The sequence below is a fragment of the Lontra canadensis genome, unplaced genomic scaffold (genome assembly GCF_010015895.1).
Source record: "Lontra canadensis isolate GAN:19392208 unplaced genomic scaffold, GSC_riverotter_1.0 scaffold36, whole genome shotgun sequence".
Classification (NCBI taxonomy): Eukaryota; Metazoa; Chordata; class Mammalia; order Carnivora; family Mustelidae; genus Lontra; species Lontra canadensis.
This window is the reverse complement of record NW_022631030.1, coordinates 3,654,137-3,680,786: the sequence shown is the minus strand read 5'-3', so window position 1 is coordinate 3,680,786 and position 26,650 is coordinate 3,654,137. Positions and strand designations below refer to the sequence as shown.

Genomic DNA, 26,650 nt, shown 5'->3' with positions numbered 1-26,650 from the left:
AATGGAGGGAGAGGATGGTTGCAATGAGATGTGCATAGTAAAGGGGAGTTAATTCGGAGTTTTTACTTTCTTTTGAGAGATTCCTCTGAAGCCTACCAGGCAGACCCCTCCCTATTCCTCACCCTCACTGAGGCCAGCTGTGGTCGGATTCAGCCATTGCTTCCAGTTAGACTTTCATCTTCTTGAGGATAGGAGCTTTTTCTATTTTTCTGTCTTCCTCCAATGAGCCTGACCAGATGTGAACATTTTAAAGAAGCTACTCTGTATCAACCCTAGAAATCTCTCAGGCACTACTCAGTGTGAACAACTTCCCATTAATTGGAGGGCAAAGCTTCCCGAGTCCCAGATGCACGGGCTGATAGATCCAGGGGTTAGAAACTCCTGTGGGTAGATGAATTACAGATCTTTTTAAAAAGGAATTCCTGACCACGAGGTGTGTTCCCTACCTCCTCTGTGTGGAATTAATTAATTCAAAGCAGGAAGCACAAACCTCCTACATTAAACAGAATGCTCAGTCAGATCTAATTATTTTGTTAGTCTCCCTCACAGGAGGCCAACAAGAAGTCCACTGGACGCGGTGGTGGGACTTAGCTACCAGTCAGGGCCGTCGCTCCGCCCTGGTAAGCTTCCCTGGGCTAGGGTTACATTGTCAGAGAGCCACGCCACACTGCAGCGACAGGGACCGGAGACTTTCTTATTTCTCTTAAGGAAAAAAAAAATTCTCTTGGCTTTCACCATGGCGATAAAAACTTCATCATTCCCACTCATTATTCACTACAGAGAGTAATTTGTCTTCCAAAAAATCTGTTGACAGTCAATAGTTCTTTTAAGTTAAATAAAAACAAAGTTAGGATGAAATCTTCCCTGAGGGAATTAGCAAAACTCCCTAAGCATCTATCCCCCCCACCACGGGATCACTTACTTCTTATCACCGTTGCTCTAATGGGGAAGAGAATGCTTTGAGAGATCACCGATCATTGGTATTCTTTAACAGATGAAGCCTCATGTTTCCGACTCTACAAATATCCCTGACAAAATTAAAACCCAAAGTCCCTAAATAGCATCAACTTCAGAAGCTCCAAGGACCAGAGCACACGTGTGTACGTATGTGCGTGTTCAGAGAACACACGCAGAGGCATCGTACCTGTAATGTAGGGGAAGGCAGTGAGTACTCTCGGATAGAGATTCTTTTCTCTTAAAAAAAACATATCATTAATTTTTAAACTTAGATCCCATTACATTATCTCGAATTAGCAAGGAGACGTCAGAGGATGAGACAGCAAGAATCTAATAAACATTCATTTTATAATACTCTTTATTTGATTAAAGAATTTTCCTTCTTTGTGTACACTGGAATGTTATATTCCCTATGTATTTTACAGGGTTACAAAACATCTCTCATTTTAAATATTACCCCAAAAGTAATTTCAGAAAAAAAAATTGTGAAACTAAACAACTTTAAAAAAATCATATGGACAAGCAACTTTCAAACAAAACTGGATTAATAAGATCTCTTGCCTACTTAACTACATGACAGATTTCTTGTCCCAGTCCCCTTCCTCAAAAAAAACCTCACGTGGAAACCAAGCCAGAGATAAGGATTCTTCCCTGATGCAGTTAAGGGAAAGGGAAAGGCCAGAAATTTCTTTGGCAAACAATTCCATCCATGGCCATCTGTGTGTGACTGCTTTGCTTCGAGGACAGTACACTCTTTGCAGGGGAGGCCCGATGTCATCCCAAGTGGGAGTGGTCCTCTCCAGCCAGCTGGAAGTGCAGCAGGTCATCTCGTCATCTGCCTCTCCCCCCCGCCCCCGCCCTGGGGCCGCAGCCTAGCAGTAGCCCCAGCAACCCTACCGAGTGCAATACTGAGTTAGAAAGCCAACGCTGGGCTGCCTGATGCAGCCTTCTCCATTGCACAAGTAATGGATGAGAGGGGACATGAGGACACTCATCAAAGAGGGCTCAAGGGACAAAAATGAAGGACTTCAGAGACAGGAAAAGACAGGAAAGGACTGAGAACACAGAGAAGAGCCAGGAAAAAGGAGGTGGTGAATTCAAGGACATGTGAATGGATTACAAAGACCATGAGTTTTTATGTTTTAGCTGAAGTACCCAGAGTGCAGAGAACCAGAAGCTTGGGTAGCACCAGCAGCAGACAGGATTACCTGCAGATGTGAAAGCCCTCACTGGACATAACGGGGCTGTGCCATCCAAAAGCTGCTTCTCAGTGGTCTTTACTACTGGCACAAGTGGGATTCACAGTACTGTTCTCAACTAGAGGGACACAACTGGAAGGAAAATAACATGCAAAGGAATGGAGGGACGAGTAGACACAGGAAAAGGACAAAGTATACCCTTATCTGTTCACTTCTACACCTCATAACCTTTAAGCAGTTCACCTATATAGTCCAAAGATCGAGGATGGATTAGTTCAACCAGTTCCCAGGAGTGCCAAACAAATACAATGCCGATATGCGATGATCCTAGCACTTGACTGAGGTACAGAAAGAGAAAAACTGAAGGTAAAGGAAAGGAGTAGGAAAGATTAAAATTTGCAGAGAAAAAGAGAAAAAAAAAAAAAGGAAAGAAAATTTGCAGAGAAAACTTTTTAAAAATGAAGTATGAAATGTAACCATATTTAGGGATTAAAACAAAGGAGCAACAATGAGGCAAAGGAAGAGAAGCTGTTTAACTGGGGGGCTTTCTCTGGAAAGCTTGCTTTCCTGCTGGCCAGTAAAATCTGCCAAAGAAATCAGCAGCCTTTCCCTTTATGTTTGTGTCTTTCTTTGCCAAAGAACGTCTCTGTGACACTTGAACACTGAGGGTGAGTTGAGGGTCCTTGCGCGCAGAGAATCGTGCATTGTACCAGAAAAAAAGGGTCTCCAATGGCTTGTAGATTTGGAAAAAACTCTTCAGCCACAGTTGGCTTCTTCTTTATTAATTTGAAAATTTTCTTTTCTGGTTCCCTCTTCTTGGTATTACAGGATTTCATACTTATCCACTAGGAAAGTGGTCTCTGTGGAAAACCTTACGGGGCTGTTTCCATCTACCTGGGTCACTTTGGTAACCTAGGGAAACAAACAAAGAGTGAGGTAAAGCAGCAGGAGAGCGAGTCTCCACGGTGCTGACTATATTCTCAGGACAGAACAAACTCCCTTACAGCAATATTAATAATAACACAAAAACACGAAAAAGTTCAATTCACAATTGTGGCTTACAGCATCACTCTTCCCACCAACAGGAGTAACTTACTTTCGGCAGAAAAGGCAACCGTTTGCATGAGATGTACAGTGCTATCAAGTAAAAGATCTAGAATGAGTGGCCACTACTCAGGTCCTGCCCCAAAGGAAAGTTCACAGACATTTAATTAGGCTGATCGATTAATATTTTGACCCAAAATGCAATATTCTGACTCTTCAACTTCATTTGCCTGATTTGCTCTCCAAGTCTCACTAAGCTGCCCTATCACACTTATTTCTAGACATGGCTGGATCCTTCTATGAGATCTTGTTTTCTCTTTTTCATTGTAAATGTCTAGTTTAATGAATTACCTGTAACACTAGTGCCTGTAATGGCATCAGTACAAGCTTGAACCACTGATTATATTTTCTAATGAGGTTTTCAGAGAGCCCTACTCTTCGAATTGTCCCGAACAGGAAAATGTACCCATTTCTATCTCATGTCTTGGTTTCAAGCCTGTACTCCCAATAATCATGGGCTTATGCCAATAACTGAGAGTGGAGAAGAGAAGTGCTTTTTGGAATTACCCAACACAGGAAGGAAACTGTAATCTCCTAAGCACTTATAGGAGAGATAGAGACCATCTGGGAAGACAAGATAGTGCCACAATCAGCAAATCAACAAGTCAGAGGGGAAAATGAAAACATAAATTGGGTCCTTGTAATGCAACTTCAAAAAAAAAGAGGAGCAATGAGTTAAAAATAATGATCTAAAGAAACAGTTCACAAATATCCATCACTTTGCTTATCTAAAGGACAAGGTCTGCAACAGAACTGGCTCATGATTTTCTGTATTCATGAAACTGCAACATAAATAATCCAAATACTGTTTTGGTTTTTTTTTTTTTTTTCTTAAAGATCTTTATTTATTTATTTGACAGGCAGAGATCAGAAGTAGGCAGAGAGTCAGGCAGAGGGAGAGGGGGAAGCAGGCTCCCCGCTGAGCTGGGAGCCCCATGCGGGGCACGATCCCAGGACCCTGGGATCATGACCTGAGCCGAAGGCAGAGACTTTAGCCCACTGAGCCACCCAGGCGCCCCTATTGTGAGTTTTTTAAAAAAGATTTTCTTTATTTATTTCAGAGAGAGTGCGCGCATGAGCGACGAGGGGAGCAGAGGGAGGGGGCAAAGCAGACTTCATGCTGATCATGGAGACTTGATCCCTAGGACCGAAATTATGACTAGAGCTGAAACCAAGAGCTGGATGCTTAACTGGCTGAGCCACCCAGGTGCCCTGAATAGTCCAAATATTGTATTCATTTGTACTAGAATCATTTTTGCAGGGAAGTAATTTTACCTTCCAAATAAAACACTTTCTTGGGGACGCCTGGTAGCTCAAGTTGTTGAATATCTGCCTTCAGCTCAAGTTGTGATCTCAGGGTCCTGGGATCAAGGCCCAGATCAGGCTCCCTGCTCAGTGGGGTCTGCTTCTCCCTCTCCCTCTGGCCCTCACCCCTGCTCATGCTCTTTCTCTCCCTCTCTCTCTCAAATAAACAAACAAATCTTTAAAATAAATAAATAAACAAATAACAAAATGAAACAAAACTTTCTTTCCATCCTTGGGTTCAAACCAAGCAACATATACAAGACGTTACAAAACAAAGCACAAACAAAAATTTAAAAATTAAAAAATAGGGGTGCCTGGATGGCTCAGATAATGATACCAGGGTCCCAGGATTGAGCCCCACATTGGGCTCCTTACTCCATGGGGAGCCTGCTTCTCCTTGTGCCTGCCACTCCCCTTGCTTGTGCATTCTCTGTCAAATAAATAAATTAAATAATAAATAAATAAATAAAATTTAAAAATAAGAGGCATTATAAAACCATGGGTTGGCTGTTTTGGTAAATAGCTTTTAAAATGCATGAGATTATTTCTTAAAAATAGGCAACTAAGATATACAAATCTTACACAATCCATAAATACTTTTATATGTATTCACATTCAATTTCTTTACCATGTCCAATCTAGAGAAGAAAACGGAGCTAAAGCAGGAAAGGAATTTGACTAAGATCACACAATGAAATTCAGTAATGGAATCCATAGGGAATACCAGCTTTTCTGATTTTTTTTTTTTTAAGAAAAAAAAAAAAAAGCTCTCAGCCCAACACAGGATTTGAACACATGACCTGAGGGTCAAGAGTCACATGCTCTATGGAATGAGCCAGGCAAGCGCCCAGCTTTTCTAACTTTTGATGCCTTCTATTTATCTGGCATCCGTCCTACCATGTGCTCTTGATTAAAAGGGAGTACCTGTATGTTACAGTAGTTTCTTTTAGAGATGAAGGAGACTTGAACAGGGAAGAAGTCGTTGGGCTGCCCAGCAATGCTGAACTCGAGGCTGCCACTCTTATTTTTGGCATCAATCACTGGCAGGCACCACTCCAAGGTGTTTCGTCGGCTGTCGTGTCGATACTCGCCATCAATCTCCCCAATCACTGGGGCACCCACCCCAGATCTGTCATGAGAAACACTTGTGTCACCTTAGCTGTTCAAAGCTAGAAGAACTCTGCCAAGGAAAATCAGCCCTGAATTTGATTATGTTCCTCAAATTCTGCCTATTTTTTTATGGCTCTAGAAAAAAAATGAGGCTCCCTAATAACTTCAAGGACCAAACAAAGTCCTAGCACCTTGGCCAAGGATCTCACTCACTGCCTTTACGGATACAGATACATGCAACCACAGTTAACTGGCAGAGAGATCCATGGGTGGCTCCAGCTTGTGGATTAGATCCAGACCTAGCAGGGGACTAAAACTGACAAATGTGTGAAGTGGGATATATTTTCAAAAATTCTGCACCAAGGGTTTGTTGCCTTGTCAAGAAGGAATTTTACCATACTGCAGCTCTCTTTATTGGTGACCATGGGGGGAAACAGGCTGATAGTAGCAGGGCAAAAAAAATACATCATTATATGGTTAATTAAAATGGAGATGAATTTGGGCTTGTGAGAAGATGTCTTCAAAAGATTTTAGAATGTTTCAAAACCTGCAGATGACGCCAGCGGGTCTGAGTTACAATCCAGTAAGTGGACTTTTATGTGATAAGTGAAAACACAATCAGACCTGCCCAGTATGTGAACATGATGGGAAAAAGAGACACACAGCTGTCCTTAATCTGCCAGAGAACCAGGGCTAGTTAGGATGTACTCTGCACCCTCACATGTGGCTGACAGGCAGTGTCACCCACTCCTACACATTGAAAATTTACCATCTTTTCATTCACCAGTGCCATTCAGTGCTTGTATTAGGGGCAGAGTAAATAAGGAAGACAAAGAGAAGAATTTAACAACATGATCAGCTCTTCCCTTTCAATTCTATGGTCCCAATTGTACATATGTTTCTTCTCTCTGCTGTTCTTCCGATTCCGATCTCTCAAATTTGATCAGTTCTAGACAACAGTTCTAGACAATAGGGTAAAATGTTGTGTAAGGAAGGGTCTCTTCTGGAGACTATTGCAAAAGTAGACTAAGACACAGGAAACCACCATAACCACAATTATAGGGTAGATGGAGAGGCCTAAAAATTGTGGAATCCTAAAAATAGCCTAGTAAAATAAATCTTGACAAAACAAAACCCGCACCTGTTAGCAATGCCCAAGCCCTACAATGGTTCAAGGCAGCCATCTATTGTTCCGAAAGAATAACCAAGCTGTGAAGAATAAGACAGTTACTCCAATCAAGGACAGACTGATAACAGAGCATATTTTTTAACATGGAAAATTATGACGAAAAAACCAGACCTGGCTGTGTAAATGGCTGAATTATCAACAGTGAAACAAAATGACAAATTAATATCATTTTCTCTGCAATAATAATTAAGCAATAGAACAGTAAAGATACACTAAGAATACATTTATTGGGTGTTCATAATTACACCTTGTACTTAATCGTGGGAGGGGCAGGTGCTGAGAGGTGGAAGAAAGGAGCTGGATTCACTGGTGACATAATAACAGGGCCCAGTCACTGGAAGTGCTAGTGAGATAAACTTTAGGGAAAGAGTATTTCCAGATGATCCTAGAAAGTAGGCCATTTAAGCACACCTTAAAAACTTAACTGGAACTAAAAAAAATAATAATAATAAATAAAAACTTATTAGAACTAATCCTCTGGGGGATGTTGGACATTTTCATTATCTTAACAGTGGTAACAGTTTCACAGGTGTATACATGTCAAAACTTATCAAACTGTACAACTTAAATATGTGTAGTTGACTGTATGTCAGTTACATCAATAAAACTGTTAGAAAATTTATGAAAACTAATGTAAATATGTGCTCCAGCAAGAATCAATAGTTCCCTTGAAAACATATTCTCATCTTTAGCTGAAAGTTTAGTGAGCCAAGTGAAAGAGAAAAAATTCAGTCGACAGATTCAATTTCTCAGTTGCAAAACAAAACCAAGACCTTTTTTTTTTGGACTGAGAAGTGGCTCCTCCTTCTGGAAGTCTTCATTACTACAAGAACAAACACAGGCCCAATATCTGGAAACAAAGCTCTACTAAAATGGGCTTTGAGTTGGTTTTAAAACCAGTAGACTCCATTCCTTTTAGCATGTACAGATCAACACACTTTGACAAATGTGTGTAACCTTGTAAATACCATCATAGTCAAATCGCAGAACATTTCCCTGTCCTCGAAAGTTCTCTTGTGCCCTGTTGCAGTCAACTGCCTTCCCCTCCACCTCCTGATTTCTGTTCCAAGAGAAAAACGTTGTCCCAATGTCATAGGAGCATATGGTACTGTGGACTTTTGTAACTGGTTTCTTCTACAACTGGACATTTTAAGAAGCAGATATCTTAGAATGGAAGGCCAACTAAGTGTTGCCTCCAAAACAAGTTCCAAAAGACTATTTCTATGAACTCAGTACAGAAAAAAAAGATTATGTAGGGGATACCACTTACGGGAGCGGGATGGTGATAATCACATCATTCAGTTCTAAATTATCTTCTTGTAACTCATATTCTATGTTGACATCACAGCCATTTCCACTCTCGGAGGGCCAGCAATTAACTGAGAAGAAAAGCAAAGCAGGAATACTCGAATATTAGAAAAAGAGTGGAGAGTGGGGCGCCTGGGTGGCTCAATCGTTAGGCAGCTGCCTTTGGCTCAGGACATGATCCAAGGTCCTGGGATCAAGCCCCACGTCGGTTTCCCTGCTCAGCAGGAAGCCTGCTTCTCCCTCTCCCACAGCCCTTGCTTGTGTTCCCTCTTCCCTGTGTCTCTGTCAGATAGATACATACAATCTTTAAAAAAAAAATGGGGGGGGGAATTAAGATGGCAAATGAAAGCTGACAGCTAACTGCAGGCCTAAACTATTATAAAAAACTTTCAAAATTAAAGCTATTAAAAAATGAAAACTTGTGATTAAAATACACAAAATGCAGCACTGAGCCCATTTTGAAAGAAAGCCATTTCGTCAACAAGAATTTGGCTACAGCAATGAAGATAAGCATGCACAAGGCCAGGCTATTTCTGTTCTCAGTGCAGAACAGCTTAGTGGGACCGACCAGAAGCACTTACTTGTCAGTGGAATAAAGGATTCTTCTGTGGTTTGTAGCCTCCATTTTAGCACTCCTACGTCACTGTTGACTGGAAATGACTTCTCTGGATTCTTCAAGCCAATCAGAGATTCTGCAGTGAAAAGTTTTTTATCTACATTTGGATGGGTCTGAAATGAAGAGTAAAAGAAAAACTTCTGAGTTCAGACATGACAAGATAGGAAACAAACTCCCTCTGGTCCTGCATGGTCCATAATCTAAACATCTAAAATAGAGGACCATGGGGCACCTGGCTGGCTCTGTGGATGGTGGAGCACGCAGCTGCTGATCTCGGGGTTCTGAATTCAAGGTCTGTACTGGATGTAGAGATGACTTAAAAATAAAATCCTGGGGGCTCCTTGGTGGCTCAGTGGGTTAAAGCCTCTGCCTTCAGCTCGGGTCGTGATCTCGGGGTCCTGGGATTGAGCCCTGCATCGGGCTCTCTGCTCTGCAGGGAGCCTGCTTCCTCCTCTCTCTCTCTGCCTGCCTCTCTGCCTACTTGTGATCTCTGTCAAATAAGTAAATAAAATCTTTTAAAAATAAATAAATAAAATCCTGGGGTGCATGGGTGGCTTAGTGGGTTAAAGCCTCTGTCTTCAGCTCAGGTCATGATCCCAGGGTCCTGGGATCAAGCCCCACATTGGGCTCTCTGCTCAGCAAGGAGCCTGTTCCCCCCGCCCCCCACCTACCTCTCTGCCTACTTGTGATCTCTCTCTGTCAAATAAATAAATTTAAAAATCTCAAAAAAAAAAAAATCCTTAAAAAAAAATAGAGTACCTAAAAGAATGTCAATTTCTTTTGATTTAAGAGAGATGTCCCTTCTTTAAAGACTTTTAAAAAGATTTAAGACATTTTGAAAATAGGAACTGGGGGCACCAGAGTGGCTCAGTTCACTGAGTGGTTGACTCTTGATTTCAGCTCTGTTTATGATCTTGGGGTCACGGGATCAGGCCCTGCATCGGGCTCTGTGTTTGACAGGAGTCTGCTTGAGATTCTCTCTCTCCCTGTCCCTTGTCCCCACCCCCACCCTGAACTCTCACAAGTACACTCTCTCTATATAAAATAAATAAATAAAATAAATCTTTTAGGGGCACCTGGATAGCTCAGTTGGTTAAGCATCCGCCTTCAGCTCAGGTCATGATCCCAGGGGCCTGGGACAAAGCTCCACATTGGGCTCCCTGCTCAGTCGCGAGCCTGTTTCTCCCTCTCCTACCCCCTAACTTGTGCTATATCAAATACATAAAATCTTTAAAAAATAAATAAAATAAGTAATCTTTAAAAAAAATAGTAATTTAAAAAAAAGTAACTTCAACTCTAAGGCGTTTTATTTGTAACTGAACAAGTTAATAATTTTGTAATTTAAAAAGCTGAAGACCTGTAACCAAGTCCTTTCTAAAAATACTTCATAGGAAGCAACATCCTGGTAGGGCCAAGCAAGCCAAGTAGAAGACAACTGATCAGATGCCTGGGTCACAGAGCGTCCTGGCCTTACAGTCAGAAGGCAGGAGAGGGAAAAGCTCTGTGGAAAGTTATTTGCAATTCTGTGCACAGCAATAAATTGTTCAACGCAGGCCAACAAGATGGACTAATCTTTTAAAAAGAAGTCAGATTAAGAGAGAAAAGGGAGGGGCGCCCAGGTGGCTCAGTCACTTAAACGTCTGCTCATGTCATGATCCTGGAGTCCCAGGATCAAGTCTAGTGATGGATCCCCACTCAGTGGGGAGTCTGCTTCTCCTTCTTGTACCCACTTGTACCCTCTCTTTCTCTCTGATAAATAAAACCTTTAAAAAAAAAAGAGAGAGAGAGAGAACAACAGACAGACAGACAGAAAAGGGAAAAGAAGTAACTCCTGGACAGTAGCCTATATACACTTTAAGAGCCAGCAAAGCTGTTATCAGAACTATAAAGCAGTACTTCCAAAAGGCAACTTTGTGCTGATTATGGGGAAAAAACAGACAAAAAGATATTCTTCCCTGAAAATGATTTTTGTGACAAGAAATACAAGATCAACCATTTAAATAAAATGTGACAAAACAACTGCAATAATACAAAGAAGCTTCATACATATCCAGGTAGAAGAACATACATATTTATTTTGTAAGGATTTTTATTAACTTTTCAAAAACACCACTAGATATTGCCCTTCAGGGCCACCTGGGTGGCTCATTTGGTTAAGCTTCTGACATCAGCTCAGGTCATGATCTCAGGGTCCTGGGACTGAGACCCAAAGCATGCTCGGCACTCAACAGGGAGTTTGCTTCTCTCCACCTTCCTCTGCCCCTCCCTCTGCTCTCACACGCACTCTCAGTAAATAAATAAATCTAAAAAACTTTGCGATTTTTAAATAACTGTATTTCAAGCAATATCCTGAACTACTTTACTCTTTGCATAACAGTAACAAAAAAGCATCTATCTGTATCTTTCTTAAAGAGTATGAAGTCATTAATTCAATTTCAAAATGACCTTTCATTTATTTCTACTATTAAAAGTGTATTATAATACAACTGTCAGTTGCTCTCAACCCACCTGGTAACAGATATACTGCCTCAAGGTATCCACTGTATATAATAAATTAACTTCTTTCCTAGGCATCTAGAATGGCACTAGCTACCTAAATTAATTTTCTGAGTTCTACGGTTCACTTGAGAAACTCCAGTTGAAAAAGACTATGCTAGGCAAATAAACTGAAGTCGTTGTTTTTTGTTTTTGTTTTAATTTTATTTAAGGCCACCCAGGCAGCTCAGTGGTTAAGCCTCCCCCTTTGCCTCAGGTCATGATCTCAGGGTCCTGGCATTGAGCTTGCATTGGGCTCTCTGCTCAGTGGGGAGCCTGCTTCCCCTCTCTGCCTGCCTCTCCTCTTGTGATTTGTCAAATAAATAAATAAAATCTTAAAAAAAAAAAAAGATTTTATTTACTTATTTGAGAGACAGAGAGACAGCAAGAAAGAGCACAGGTGGGGGGAAGGGCAGAAGGCGAAGGGGAAGCAGACTCCCTGCTGAGCAGGGAATCTGACACAGGGCTGGATCCCAGGGCTCTGAGATCATGACCCGGGCTGAAGGCAGACACTTATTAGCCCGAGCCACCCAGGCATCCCAGACAAACCGAAGTCTTAATACTTATCCCAAGCCTCTACACACCTGTAGCTGCACCCCTTTCTTATCTTCATTTTCCACATGAAGACGAATTCGGCCAAATTTATCATCTGAGATCCTAAGCATGATCATGCCATGCAATTCCATATTCTGCAATCCTCCATCCCGTCCACAAGTCAGTGTGATCTTTTCCTCAATCTTCATGTGCACACTGTAGAGAAAAAGTAATAAATTTGTTCATAAAGGCAGAAACCAGAATTCCCTTTCTCCAGGGTTTAACAGTGATTAGCCATCAACAACTTATTTTAAGGTGCTGTTGCTGTATACCCAGAATTTAAAGCATTAAATGGGGCTCCTGGGTGGCTCAGTGGTTAAAGCCTCTGCCTTCGGCTCAGCTCATGATCCCAGGGTTCTGGGATCGAGCCTCACATCCGGCTCTCTGCTCAGCGGGGAGCCTGCCTCCTCCTCCTCTCTCTCTCTGCCTGCCTCTCTGCCTACTTGTGATCTGTCAAATAAATAAAAATCTTTAAAAAAAATAAATAAATAAAGCATTAAACCTTTGATCCCACGGAAAAGTTCCCACCTGGAAAAGTTCCCACCTGTGCAAACAGTAATAGTTATTCACTGAAGAACTGTTTACAAGAGAAGTTTGGCAACAGATGTCCGTTAATAGGGAGCTGCTAAAATACATAAAGGTATATCCACAAAAATGAATCCTAAGCAGTTGTGAAAAGAGGTTAAAAACTAAAAATGCTTTTCATTTGAAAATAATTTCAAAAACTAAAAAATTAAAATTAAACTAGGAATACATTTATACCTTTTAAAAATGCTATTAACATTTTATCCCACTATTTGTTTTATCATTTGCATACTCTCTGCAACTACTATTTTCTTCCTAATCCACTCACAGGCAGATTATACACCTCTTGGCCCTTTACCCCTGAACACTTCAGAGTACATCCTATGAGAATAGGGATATTCTCTTATGTAACCACAGCACTGTTACTAACTTCGCAAACTGACATCGATACTTTCTCTACTTTACCATCCATATGCCAGTTCTGTCAGTTGACCTAGTAATGTCCTTTAAAGTAGTACAAGATCCCAGGGCGCCTGGACAGCTCAGTCGGTCGAGCGTCCGACTCTTGATTTCGCCTCAGGTCATGATCTCAGGGTCCTGGAATCGAGCCCTGCATTGGGTTCCATGCTCAGTGCAGTCTGCCTGGGATTTTTTCTCTCTCTCTCTCCCTCTGTTCCTCCCCCCACTCAAGCATGTTCAGTGTCTCTATGAGATAAATAAATGGGTAAAAGCTATAATAGGAGAAAAAGCTAAAGTAGTACAAGATCCAATCTAGGATCAAGTATTATTAGATGTCATGTCTTTATAGCTTCAAATAAGAATATTTTCATCTCCAAAATAAGTAAGTGAATAAAGTAATTGGGAAATGCGTCTAGTATGCTACCACTTAGGTATAAAAAAAAAAGAAGAAGAAAACATGTTTTTGTTCACCTACATATAGACTATACTCTCCAAAGAATATACCAAAAAACTAGTTAATACTAGTTGCCTCCAAAAAGAGAAACTTGCCGGGATGGGTGGGAGAAAGACTTTTTGTTGTAATACTTTTTCTCCCCTTAGATTTAATTTAATTAATTTACTTAAATAGGGAGGGGGAGGAGCAGAGGCAGAGGGACCAGCAGACTACATGCTGAGCATAAGCCTGACACGGCACTCAGTCTCACGAGCCTGAGATCACAACCTGAGCCGAAATCAAGAGTTGGACAATTAACAGACTAAGCCACCCAGGGGCCCCTGTAATACTTTTTGAATCTTTTAAATTTTGAACTATATGAATGTATAACCTAATAAAAAATCAGTAAAATGAAAAGTGTTACTGCTCTGGGCAATTACTCAGTACAATCTATCCCTATTTTTTTTTTTACTAAAGCTATTTTTAACTGGGTGAACTGCAGACAAGACACTAAAAAGAACACTCTGGCATCCTACTTCATTCCAACATATAAAAGTCTTCTCAGAAACAAAGGCATGATACATAAGACCACAAAGGAGTGTATCTTTTTTTTTTTGTTTTGGTTTTTTTAGTGAGTAAAGCCGCAGAAGTTTATTAAGTGGAAATACAGAAAAAGCTCTCAAGAGTGAGAGTCATCCCAACAGGACTGCCCCAAAGGAGTGTATCTTAAAACAACGCAGGGTTGGGGCACCTGGGTGGTTCAGTCAGTTGAGCCTCCAACTCTTGGTTTCAGCTCAGGTCATGATCTCAAGGTCATGAGATCGAGCCCCATACTGGGCTCCACATGGACCAGCAAGTCTGCTTACAATTCTGCCCCTCTGTCTCCGCCCCCTCCCCTGCTCACGCACACACAGGATCCCATTTACTTTCACAAGAGTTTGCTCCATGCTCAAGAAACATTTCATCATTCAAAAAGAGTCTCAAGCGGCACCTGGGTGGCTCAGTGGGTTAAGCCTCTGCCTTCGGCTCAGGTCATGATCCCGGAGTCCTGGGATCGAGCCCCGCATGGGGCTCTCTGCTCAGCGGGGAGCCTGCTTCCCTTCCTCTCTCTCTCTGCCTGCCTCTGCCTGCTTGTGATCTCTCTCTGTCAAATAAATAAATAAAAATCTTTAAAAAAATAAATAAAAATAAAAAGAGTCTCAAGCCCTCTCTGATACATGATGGTTTCCAACATTTTTTATTTTTTTTTTTAAGATTTTATTTATTTGACAGACAGAGATCACAAATAGGCAGAGAGAGAGAGAGGAGGAAGCAGCTCTCCCCGCTGAGCAGAGAGCCCAACGCAGGGCTCGATCCCAGGACCCTGAGATCATGACCTGAGCTGAAGGCAGAGGCTTTGACCCACTGAGCCACCCAGGCGCCCCCCAACATCTTTTTTAAACAGTGTCAAGCCTCTGTCTCACTCAAAGCCACTAGGAGCAGCAAGGGGCTGTAATGACTTCAGATGTGTATCCATGCAACCCTGTTCATCTCATACAGAACAGGACATACGAGATAACCCTGCACACATCTGATAAAAGTACCCTCTCAGACTCATCTTTTTTTTTAAGATTTTATTTATTTGAGAGAGAGACAGCCAGGACAAACAGAGCAGTAGGCAGAGGGAGAAGAAGAGGGAGAGGGAGAAGCAGGCTCCCTGGGTAGCCCGACCCCAGGACCTGGGATCACAACCTAAGCTGAAGGCAGCCGCTTAACTGACTGAGGCACCCAGGCGCCCCTCAGACTCATCTTTCACTTGACCCCAAAACTATCAGCAACAGAGAAGCCTGGGCTTCAAGTGAAGAAATCTGAGTCATGAATATGTGAACTTGGTAACTAAATATGTTATGAACCAGTCCTGACATAAGAGACAAATCAAAATATTCTAAACTCAGGATGCCTGGGTAGCTGTCAGTAAAGCATCTGCCTTCTGCTCAGGTCATGTTGGAATCATGGGATTCCTGGGATCGAGTCCTGGGATCGAGTGCTGCATCAGGCTCCTTGTTCAGCAGGGAGCCTGCTTCTCCCTCTGCCTGTCAATCCCCCTGCTTGTCCACTTGCTCTCTATCTCTGACAAATAAAATCTTAAAAAAAAAATTCTCAGGGCACCTGGATGGCTCAGTGGGCTAAGCCTCTGCCTTCAGCTCAGGTCATGATCTCAGGGTCCTGAGATTGAGCCTCACATCGGGCTCTCTGCTCAGCGAGGAGCCTGCTTCCCCCCCACCTCCCTACTTGTGATCTCTCTGTCCAATAAATAAATCTTTTTTTTTTTAAAGATTTTACTTATTTATTTGACAGACAGAGTTCACAAATAGGCAGAGAGGCAGGCAGAAAGAGAGGAGGAAGCAGGCTCCCTGCCGAGCAAAAAGGCCGACACAAGGCTCGATCCCAGGACCCTGGGATCATGACCTGAGCCGAAGGTAGAGGATTCAACCCACTGAGCCACCCAGGCGTCCCCCAATAAATAAATCTTAAAAAAAAAAAAAAAAAAAAATTCTCTACTGCGTTTAAGTACTGAAAAGGCAAAAGATAATGTTAATTTGCTGTTAGAGATATTTATAAATTTTGTATTAAAGACTGGGTCCCCTTAAAGTTTAATTAAAAGAAGACTTGCCAAAATACAGCACAGAGGACACCACAGCTCTAGCGCTCTAATTCAAGTACACTTTAAGAGAACAGGCATACACCTGGCATAAAGACAAATTACTTTTCTTTTTTTAAGTTTTATTTTATTATTTTTTTATCTCAAGTTTTTATTTACATAGTTTTATTTATTTAAGTAATCTCTACACCTAACACGGGGCTCAAACTTACAACCCCGAGATTAAGAGTTGCGTGCTCCACCAACTAAGCCAGCCAGACGCCCCACAACAAGTTACTATTAAATTTACCCAGCACACTTGGGGACCTGGGGTGCTCAGTCGGCTAAGTGTCTGACTCTTGATGTCAGCTCAGGTCATGATATCACGGTCCTGAGATCGAGTCCCACCGTGGCCCCCCATGGGGCTCTGCACTAAGTGCTGAGCCTGCTTGAGAGTCTCTCCTTCTTCCTCTGCCCTTCCCCATGCTTGTGCCCATGAACTCTCTCGCCCATAAAATCTTAAAAAACAATTTCCTTTTCCCTTTGCATTCCTCCATACACATGTCAAAAAAACAAAAACAAAAACTTAGCCAGCAAAGACTTAATGAAAGGTAAGTTCTAAATTCCACAGAAAATAAATAGCTGAGAGCCCCCCAGTCATGGTAATGGGAGTAAAAAAAAAAAAATTCCATGTTAAATCTAGGATATACTCTAAGTCTTTTAAATCAGGAAAAATTAAAAGACACACAAAAAATTTATAATGCACTGAAATAAACATTTTTACACACTATGTGGTATGTTCTTATTGAAAGAGTTCCTGCTTACCTTTCCATATTAATGGGTGGAGCATGCACTTTGGTGGCTTCAGAAGTGCGCTTGCCCATATTGGAGGACATGATAGTTTCACCTTCAGATTTCAATTTGTCCACGAAATTATCTACTTCCTTCCCTTTGGCTCCAAGTTTCAAAGCCTTGCTGGGGCCTGAAGGCCTAGGTGAAATAAGAAGAAATAACAAAATAAGAAAAACATCACAACTAACAAACATTAATTAATAACCCCACAGCATTCATTCAAGGTTTCCCTGAAACTGTTCTTTAAGACGAAAGTGAAGATATTAAAGGAAAAACTCAAGCATCCTAGGGTTTAGTGGAACATTAGACTATTCCCTGCCCAAACTGGCAGCTGAGTCACTATTAATACGTAAGCTTCAGGTGCCTGGGTGGCTCAGTCAGTTAAGCGCCTGCTTTCAGCTCAGGTCATAATCCCAGGGGCCTGGGACTGAGTCCCACACTGGGCTCCCTGCTCAGTGGGAAGCTTGCATCTCCCTCTCCCCTCTGCTCATTCTCCCTCTTTTTCTCTCTCTCCTTCTCTAATAAATAAATTAATAATAAGTTTCAAAGACCTAAAGACCAAAGGTACATTTATAAAAGCATGCATGATTGGATGAAAACTTTGTACTTTCCATCCTGATAAATATACCCGTGCATTAAAAAACTCTTACATATACTTCCAAGTAGTTGACAGATTCTCCCAGAAATCTATTCACACCAAGATTAAAAAATCCATTTTCTATAAACAATTAAATATCCCCTCTTCTCCCAAAATATATAAGCCAACTCTCATGGTATAATCCATAAAGGAAACCTCTTTTACACAAAAAATCCCCCACCACATTCAGATTTCTCCCTTATCCCGTTATTATGTAGCCAAATTTAATATTACATCTTACATCAAGTCACTCATTATTTTCAACTTGCCCAGAAATCAGGTATCACTCCAAAATAGACACATACAGCCTTCATCTGCCTGTCTAGGGTTGCCAGTGATACACTGAATTATACCTGGCTGGTGCAGGTGCCACTTTCGGTTTATCGGTTTCAATGATGGTCTCTGTGATCATGGCAGCTGTGCTGCCTCCAGATACTGCAGAGCTTCCAAATCCTCCAAATCCTGGTGCTTTTTTGCCCTGTCTCTCTGCATCTCTTCTGGCCTGTTGTAATTCTTTCGCTTTACGCCGCATCTCAGCCTTGGCTTCACGTTCTTGGGTCTACAAAAAGAGACATCCGTGGACGTGGCTTTGAGTACAGTCTGGACCAGCAAATGAGAACAGGAAAACAGTAAAGCCTAAAAGAAAGACACACAAACAAGAAGTCCCAAAGAAGACCCTATGTATTTACCTCTCTAACCGCTCTGAACACCTTTTCCTCATGAGAATCCATTTCCGTGAAGGTTCTGATCTGTGCCAGGTTAACATTCTCCCGGTATCCCAGGGCAACAATTTCATCAAAAGCAAAAATTAAATCAAAACAGTGCTCTGATATCTCATTCTCCTCTAAGGCTCGGCAGTACTCCGGGATCTAATTGTGGGCAGTGATGGAAAAGAAACATTTAAGACTTAGTAGCCTTTATGTTTCCTAAGTCTTATCCTTTAAAATACAAAAATTTCGAATAAAATAAAATACACAAATTTCAAAGAACCCAAATAGCAAGTTAGCACGACTTTGGCATAGAGAGAGAGAGAGAGAGAGAGTGTGTGTGTGTGTGTGTGTGTTGTGTCTGTACTAATACGGTTTACCTAATGAATATTATCTAAAAATACGGACAAACAAGTGTCAGAACCACAAAAACAGACTGAAGCAACAGCTTAAGAAATGAAAGGTCAGTTCACACATTCTCTTTTGGGGTACCCTAGCCTAGGAGGACACACAGTGTCTGCTGAACGAATAAACAGCTGTAACAATAAACTGTTGGGGCGGGAAGCATACAGCAGGCAAACTGGTAAGCATCAGCCGCTTGGGGAAAAAAGAGTTTCACAGTGAAAATTTAAAGCAGAAAACTATGACCCACGATTACAAAAAGACTCTTACCACTCTTGAGAAAAGCCTTAGGGTCTCCAGATCTTCTAAGATGTTACTGTTTTTGGTAGTGATCAGCACCATGTATAGCTTCTCCATAGGCTGGTAGACGTATCTTACACTCTCTGTTTCAACAAAGGTATGTTGTTTTCCAGTGTTCATGAGCTTTGGAAAAGCTGCTAATAAGCCCTCAATCCGAGTTCGGGTCATCTCCACAAACTGTCGAGAAACAATAGCCTTTCCTGCTTTTGTGCAGACCGCAGCTGCCAACAGCACCTGCCAGAAACATACGTCTAAGTAAGTACTAATTATTTCTTCACATCTGTTCTCTTTTAGCACCCTCAGATCTTCCAAAGAATGACACACGCAGTTACTTAGTGATATGACTACTAGAATGCTGACTTTCAAACTCTCCTTCATTGCTCTTTTAATTCTAGTACATAATTCATAAAATAAAACTACAGTGAAGCAAAATGGAACTATCAGTCCTATTTTTCAATAACTTACCTTAAGAAAAACCTAGTTTAAAAAAAAAAAAAACTTTTGCCAAGTTTACAAATACATTTGTTAACAGATTTCCGATGACTCAGAAATGGGTTGCTTTCTGCTTTGGCAGACCCATAAAGAATAGTTCTAACTTTTTCTTGGAACAGAAATCTCCACAGCAAAAAAAGAGGTCTGACCAGACAGATTAAAGGTTCATATATAAGCCCCTGATCTTTCCTTTTTTTTTTTCCCTAGAACATGGAACTAATTTAGCATGTCCAAATTTATCTTTTGTTCTTTAATAAACCCCATCCCACTATCTTACTTCTACATATGTAAACAATCTATAAAATGAAAAACTAAGTGACTCAATGTTTCACACAGGTTTTGACACTGGTCAAGGATAAAGATGAACTGCCTTTTTTCTGGCATTTATTAAACAAAACCAAGCACCCGGGGAGCCTGGGCAGCTCAGTCGGTTAAGTGTCTGTCATTGGCTCAGATCATGATCCCAGGGTTCTGCGACTGAGCCCTGCATCAGGATCCCTGCTCGACAGGAAGCCTGCCTCTCCCTCTGCCACTTCCCCTGCTTGTGGGCTCCTGCTCTCTCTTCTCAAATAAAGAAATAAAATCTTTAAAAAAAAAAAAAAAAAAAAAAAAAAAGAAGCACCAAAGGAAGAACAAGAGACCTCAAATGTCATTAGCAAGGGAGTAAGGAAATTAAGTACAGTGTTATCATCTCTGCAGTATAGGATCCCAAGAATTCACAAATACAAGCAACATTTTGGAAGCCTCAATGCTACAATACAACCTCTGAAATATCAACATCTCACTGGTCAGGCTTCTCAGCTATACAGAAACCTGTCCTCTACAGGTGAACAACTGGAAGAAAAAACAAGTTAGTCAATTCAAATATTCTTATAATCTAAGTACATCAAAATAGTTCTATAATAATAATAGGAGAACACGATGTCCTTATCCATCAAGAATAGGTAACCAGGTATTTGGGAGATAACTACCATCATATTTCTTTCCAAGCAGCCATGTAAAAAACAACTTATACCAGGCTGCCTGGGTGGCTCAGTGGGTTAAGCCTCTACCTTCGGCTTGGGTTATGATCTCAGGGTCCTAGGATCGAACCCCACATCTGGCTCTCTGCTCAGCAGGGAGTCTGTTCCCCCTCCACCGCCCAGCCTCTCTCTGCCTACCTCTCTGCCTACTTGTGATCTCTGTCAAATAAATCTTAAAAAAAAAAAAAATTTTATACTGGAAATGTGATCTGTATCTTGTACAAATAATTCCCTCTATCAAATGGGATTTTTATTTTTGCTACTATCAACTCTACACAGAAATTTAATTATCCCAGCTTAAAATTACTTTTATGCTGCATAGAATTAAAACATTTTTAGCTGTTCCCATAAGCGGCCTGAGGTGATCTCTGAAAATGGTTCACTACTCACTTGACCCAGACAACCCTACAAAATCATGGAAATCAATAGGTTCACATCTTTGTGTTCACTTTAAGAACACATGTGAAACCTTTCAAGCCATCAAGGGTATGTGTATCTGAAAGCCACAAAGTACCTGAAGGAAGTCACTTTACAGAAGCAATGTGTGCCATCCCGTCACTATATTGGTGGAGTTGGTAGATGTGCCCAAGCCAAACAGTGGGGCTGAACACAAGGTTGGTGGCCCAAAGAGTGCTGAATTTTTACTGCAAATGCTAAAAATTGCAGAGTAATACTGAACTTAAGGGTTTAGACACAGATTCTCTGGTCACTGAGCACATCCAATGGAACAAAGCCCCCAAGATGCAGCAAGAACTTAGAGAGCCCATGGTCGGATTTACCCAGACATGAGTTCACTCTGCCCCACTGAGATGATCCTTACTGAAAAACAGGAGACTGGGTGCCTCGGTGGCTCAGTGGGCTAAAGCCTCTGCGTTCCGCTCAGGTCATGATCCCAGGGTTCTGGGATGGAGCCCCGTGTTAGGCTCTCTGCTCGGCTGGGAGCCTGCTTCCCCTCTCTCTCTCTTCCTGCCTCTCTGCCTACTTGTGATCTCTGTCTGTCAAATAAATAAATATAAAATCTTAAAAAAAAAAAAAAGAAAAGAAAAGAAACCTAAAGAATTAGGTTTCTGTTCTGCCTCTATCACTGTGTATTGCATAAGTCACTTAACTGCTTCCCCAAAATAGAGATTAGTTCATATGAAATCTAAAGTGATTTCCCGGGGTGCCTGGGTGGCTCAGTGGGTTGGGCCGCTGCCTTCGGCTCAGGTCATGATCTCGGGGTCCTGGGATCGAGTCCCGCATCGGGCTCCCTGCTCGGCGGGGAGCCTGCTTCCTCCTCTCTCTCTGCCTGCCTCTCTGCCTACTTGTGATCTCTGTCTCTCTGTCAAATAAATAAATAAAATCTTTAAAAAAAAAAAAAAAGTGATTTCCCATCTTTATGATTTTACAAGTTAAGCATCTGAAAACTTTACAGCAACTAAAAATGTACAGTACCTCCACTTTACACCCACTGCTCCAGTGGCGACTACTTTGGAACAGTATTTTATATCAATACTAAGCTGCTAAAAGGCAAGTACCTCATCCAAACAAATCATGAGTGTGCACACTAGGTGTGTGAGACAAGCTGCTGTACCATTCCTTCATCCGCACTAGTGACAGATATCCGAAAATAACAGGTAGTAATTCAGCATAAACATGCATAATTCTCTAAAGAAAAAAAGCCAAAGAGTTCCTCGAAGCTCTAAATACGTTCATATTTCTCACTTTCAGATTTAGGCAGTCACTTTTTCCTTTGAAATTCACTGTAATGAGGATATATATATAAATATTGTCATATATATGTATATTCATATATATATGACTCATGATCATATTAAGGGTAGTTTCTATAAGTCATAGAGGACCATTTTGTCTTTCCTTTTTGCATGAGAGCAGAGGGAAAATTACAATAAAATCTAGATCACATACAAAACCTAAAACTTGGAAAGTTACTCAGTGAGAGTTTTAAGCTCATCACAAGTTTCTTGTAGAGAATAAAAATAAAAGGACACTATTCTCAGTTTCTGCAGTAAACTCTCTATTTGGAGAATAAGTAGATGGCAAATCAACGGAAACTCAAGAAACTCAAGAAAATCATTTTCATTCTTTGCTGTTCTCTCAAAAAGAGACAACAATCAAAAAGATACATAAAGAAAACAAAAAGCTGTGCAGCTGCTGTATTATATACAGAAGAAAATAAAAGCAATAATAACCCCCTAATTGGGGACTGCTATTACCATGTAGGATTTCAGTTTCTCCCTCAGTATGTACAGATCACCCACACAAACCCAAATCTAGCTTTCTAATAACTAATGACTTTTGGAACTGAATACTATTATTTATATTGAATGTGTCCACTCTAGTTCATTCACTGTTCTACTGAGTGAATAAGAACAGCATTCTGTAGGTAAGCAAAGATCTTACAGACTGTTGCTACCATGAGACTTCATGTCATTTATTCAAATTTAAATTTATTGGGGCGCCTGGGTGGCTCAGTCGGGTAAGCATCCAACTCTTAATTTCAGCTAAGATAAGATCTTAGGCTAAAGCCAAAGGTAATTTATTTTTCAAAAATCAACATGTATTACATCTGGCTAAATTTTTTTTTTTTTTTTTTTTTTTTTTTTTTTTTTTTAAGATTTATGTATTTAAGGGACACCTGGTGGCTCAATAGGTTAAAGCCTCTGCCTTCAGCTCAGGTCATGATCCCAGGGTCCTGGGATCAAGCCCTACATCGGGCTCTCTGCTCCATGGGGAGCCTGCTTCCTCCTCTCTGCCTGCCTCTCTGCCTACTTGTGATCTCTGTCTGTCAAATAAATAAATAAAATCTTAAAAAAAAAAAAAAGATTTATGTATTTGCAAAAGAGAGAGCACAAGCAGTAGGGAGCAAGAGGAAGAGGGAGAGAGAGTCCCAAGCTGACTCTACAATGAGCACAGAGCCTGACTCAGGGCTCAATCGCAGGACACCAAGATCATGACCCAAGCAGAAACCAAGGGCTGGACACAACCAACCACACCACCCAGGCTCCCCCATTTGAAACTTATGCTATAAGTTATAAATCTGAAATAAGGACACGATATAGCTACAAAACAAAAACCCACACACAACATTTATGTACTGGTATGTGCAATTTACTCTGAAATGCATTTAAAAAAAAAAAAAAGAGAGAGGCTTGGCTGGCTAGATGATTAAATGAGTGATGGAACAACCATAGTGAAATGTTACAGAATCTCGCTACTCCTAATATGGGTGTTCACTGTGAAGTTGTTTCAACTTTTCTAGATGTTTGAAAAATTTAGGGTGCCTGGGTGGCTCAGTCTAAGCGTCTGCCTTCAGTTCAGATCATGATCCTAGGGTGCTGGGATCAAGCCCCACAACCGGCTCCCTGCTCAGCAGGAAGCCTGCTTTTCTCTCTCCCACCCCCCCAGCTTGTGTTCCTGCTCTTGCTATCTCTTTGTCAAATAAATTTTAAAAATCTTTTTAAAAAAATTAAAATTTATGGGACGCCTGGGTGGCTCAGTCGGTTAAGCGGCTGCCTTTGGCTCAGGTCATGATCCCAGCGTCCTGGGATCGAGTCCCACATCGGGCTCCTTGTTCGGCAGGGAGCCTGCTTCTCCCTCTGCCTCTGCTGCCACTCTGTCTGCCTGTGCTCTTGCTCTCTCTCTATCTCTGACAAATGAATAAATAAAATCTTAAAAAATATATATTAAAAAAAAAATTAAAATTTATAATACAATGTTGAGGAAAAATCAACTTTCAGAAGTTTTATTATTATTCTTTTTCTAGGTAGGTTCCACACCCCAATGTGGGGCTTGAATTCACCACCCGAGACTGAGTCGTATGCTCTACCGACTGAGCTAGCCAGGCACCCCAACTTTCAGAAGTTTTCACACAACTTTTAGATCCAAGAAATCTTACAAAATGTCACCCTATTTGGACAATTCCACTATCCAGGGATCTCTCTGTAAAGGAATAAGACCCAAAAACATTACACAGAAATAATACTTAGTAACTTTTAAGACTCAACAGAGCAGAATGTACTAAGTTTTTCTCCAGAATACACCAATCTGGGTATCTGGGTCAAGTCCCATATAATTTCTTAAAAATGCATATTTATATATGACACAACCGTATGTATATGCACAGGTATCCAAATGACATGCAAAACATATTTTATGTTTATCACTTAACAACTACGGCTTTACCATCTCTCAGTTATCAATGAATTAAAAATATTAAGTTTAAGAACTTTTCAACAAACAAGATTTTTGTAAAGATTATATCTGCTTTATATAATACAAGGGTTTAATTTTGCTATTAAAATTATAATATCCTCCAAAATGTACTACAAATACAACCAGGATGTAAACAGAAAAGGAATTAAAAAATCACCATCCAGGGCGCCTGGATGGCTCAGTGGGTTAAAGCCTCTGCCTTCGGCTCAGGTCATGATCCCAGGGTCCTGGGATGGAGCCCCATATCCGGCTCTCTGCTCAGCAGGGAGCCTGCTTCCTCCTCTCTCTGCCTGCCTCTCTGCCTACTTGTGATCTTTGTCTGTCAAATAAATAAATAAAATCTTAAAAAAAAAATAATCACCATCCAAATACTGAGACTCCTAGTGGAAATGAACAAAGGAGTTTTTGGAAAGTTTATGTCCAACAGTAAAGTTTTATGAGGCAAACAGTCTAGATGCAGTTTATTTGCCTGAAGCTGAAAACAAAAACCTTTCAGTGGTTGAAAGACCAAGTTGAAAGACCACCATCCCATCTAGAAAGGTTGTCAGCTGGGGCGCATGGGTGGCTCAGTGGGTTAAAGCCTCTGCCTTCGGCTCAGGTCATGATCTCAGGGTCCTGGGATCGAGCCCTCCACCGGGCTCTCTGTTTGTCGGGGAGCCTGCTTCCCCCTCTCTCTCTCTGCCTGCCTCTCTGCCTACTTGTGATCTCTGTCTGTCAAATAAATAAAATCTTTAAAAAGAAAAAAAAAAGGGGGGGGTGTCAGCAGAACTTAATATGACCGGCACCAAATTACACGTCATCTCAAGTATGTAGGAAGATGCTTTAAATCAACTATTAATCTATTAACTAGAAAATAAGAAAATCCTTCAAAAGATTAAAAGGCATAAAATACACTAAAAAAATAAATTACTGGCTCATTTGAAACCGAAGAATTTCTCCTACTTCATAGATACCCGCAAATTGTGATAAAGCAAGATTTCGTGGAGTCACCACTGTGTTTTGTCGGTCCCATCCTCACACACATTAATTTCTCCCCCTCTACCACAGATGAGAACACAAAGATCACGCATCTGAGGGCAAGTAACAGGTCCCCCGGTATAATCCCTTCTTACTCCTCCTCCTCCTCCTCTCTGAGACTTCTGATAACGATATGCCAACAACACATCTGACTTCACCAGAACCCTAAGTTCCCTGAAAACAGAAAGCCCGTGCTCTCTAGGACTCGCTCACCTTTTCCCGACGCTCCATACACCGCAGATACTAACACTGACAAACGGACACACCTAAATTCTGTAGTAGTGGAAGGTTTCAGGGACACCTGGGTCCTACAGATTCGTGTTAGAAGTTACTCCTTCCTGTTCTACGCCTCCTTTCGAACTTTCCTCTATTTCCCCCTTCCGAGCAAACAAAAGAAGCCCTGAACACCAATGGATTTGGATTTCGAGTATCCCGGGCCTACCAAACACCGGGGATGAGAGGAGAGCGGATTCCCTAAGACAGGGAGCCCCCCCACCCCCACAAGAGAAGCCCAATCGGCCGAGCCCGGCGCCCATAAAACCCGCTGGACACTAGCGTCGAGGTGCGAGGTCTGCAGCGCGAGGGTCCAAGCCACTCCACCAAGAGGTTCTCGAACAGCAAACACCCCGGGCCCAGCAGAGGAGGGTGCCCAGTTGGGTACGGGGTGGGTGGGGAAGGGGTGTGGGAGCAACGGGAAGAGGGACTGCAGGCAGGTCCCTCGGATCTCCCGGGAGGTCGGACACAGGGCGGGGAAGGCCACACTGCTTGCCGATCCCTGAGGGAAGCGCCCGGCTCCAGGCCCTCGGGGCGGGACTCCTTGTCTCCAGCACCAGGCCGTCCGGCAGGCAGAGCGGCCGACCGAAGCCAGATCCTCGGAATTCGGCCTGGCTCGGGTCTTACCATGGTTAGGACGGTGGGGGGTTCACCCGCGCTTCCCGCTCCACTGGGGCTGGGGTCAGGGGAAGGGGAGCACCGGCCGCTCCAGACCTGCTGCCCCCTGTCAAGAGCCGCTACCGCTTTGCCTTTTGCCAAGATGGCGGCCTCGAGCCACG

The 26,650-nt window shown here is 41.8% G+C and overlaps 1 protein-coding gene across 1 annotated transcript; it reads right to left on the bottom strand.

Moving 5' to 3' along the window:
- Positions 1 to 1,801: 1,801 nt before the first annotated feature.
- On the bottom strand, positions 1,802 to 26,650 carry ARCN1 (archain 1). The gene is made up of 10 exons (XM_032868659.1): positions 26,499 to 26,650; positions 18,823 to 19,086; positions 18,133 to 18,312; positions 17,797 to 18,002; positions 16,780 to 16,944; positions 11,908 to 12,073; positions 8,754 to 8,901; positions 8,135 to 8,243; positions 5,490 to 5,694; positions 1,802 to 3,068 (listed from the first exon to the last, which is right to left on the bottom strand). The coding sequence occupies exons 1-10, from the start codon at positions 26,499 to 26,501 to the stop codon at positions 2,979 to 2,981; spliced, it is 1,536 nt and encodes a 511-aa protein (XP_032724550.1). The 5' UTR covers positions 26,502 to 26,650; the 3' UTR covers positions 1,802 to 2,978.

Coding starts and splice junctions, on each gene's coding strand:
- ARCN1 (XM_032868659.1), bottom strand. Junction 18,313..18,822: donor TAAGGCTTTTCTCAAGAGTG/GTAAGAGTCTTT, acceptor GCCCACAATTAG/ATCCCGGAGTACTGCCGAGC. Junction 8,244..8,753: donor ATCCTTTATTCCACTGACAA/GTAAGTGCTTCT, acceptor TTTTCTTCTCAG/TTAATTGCTGGCCCTCCGAG.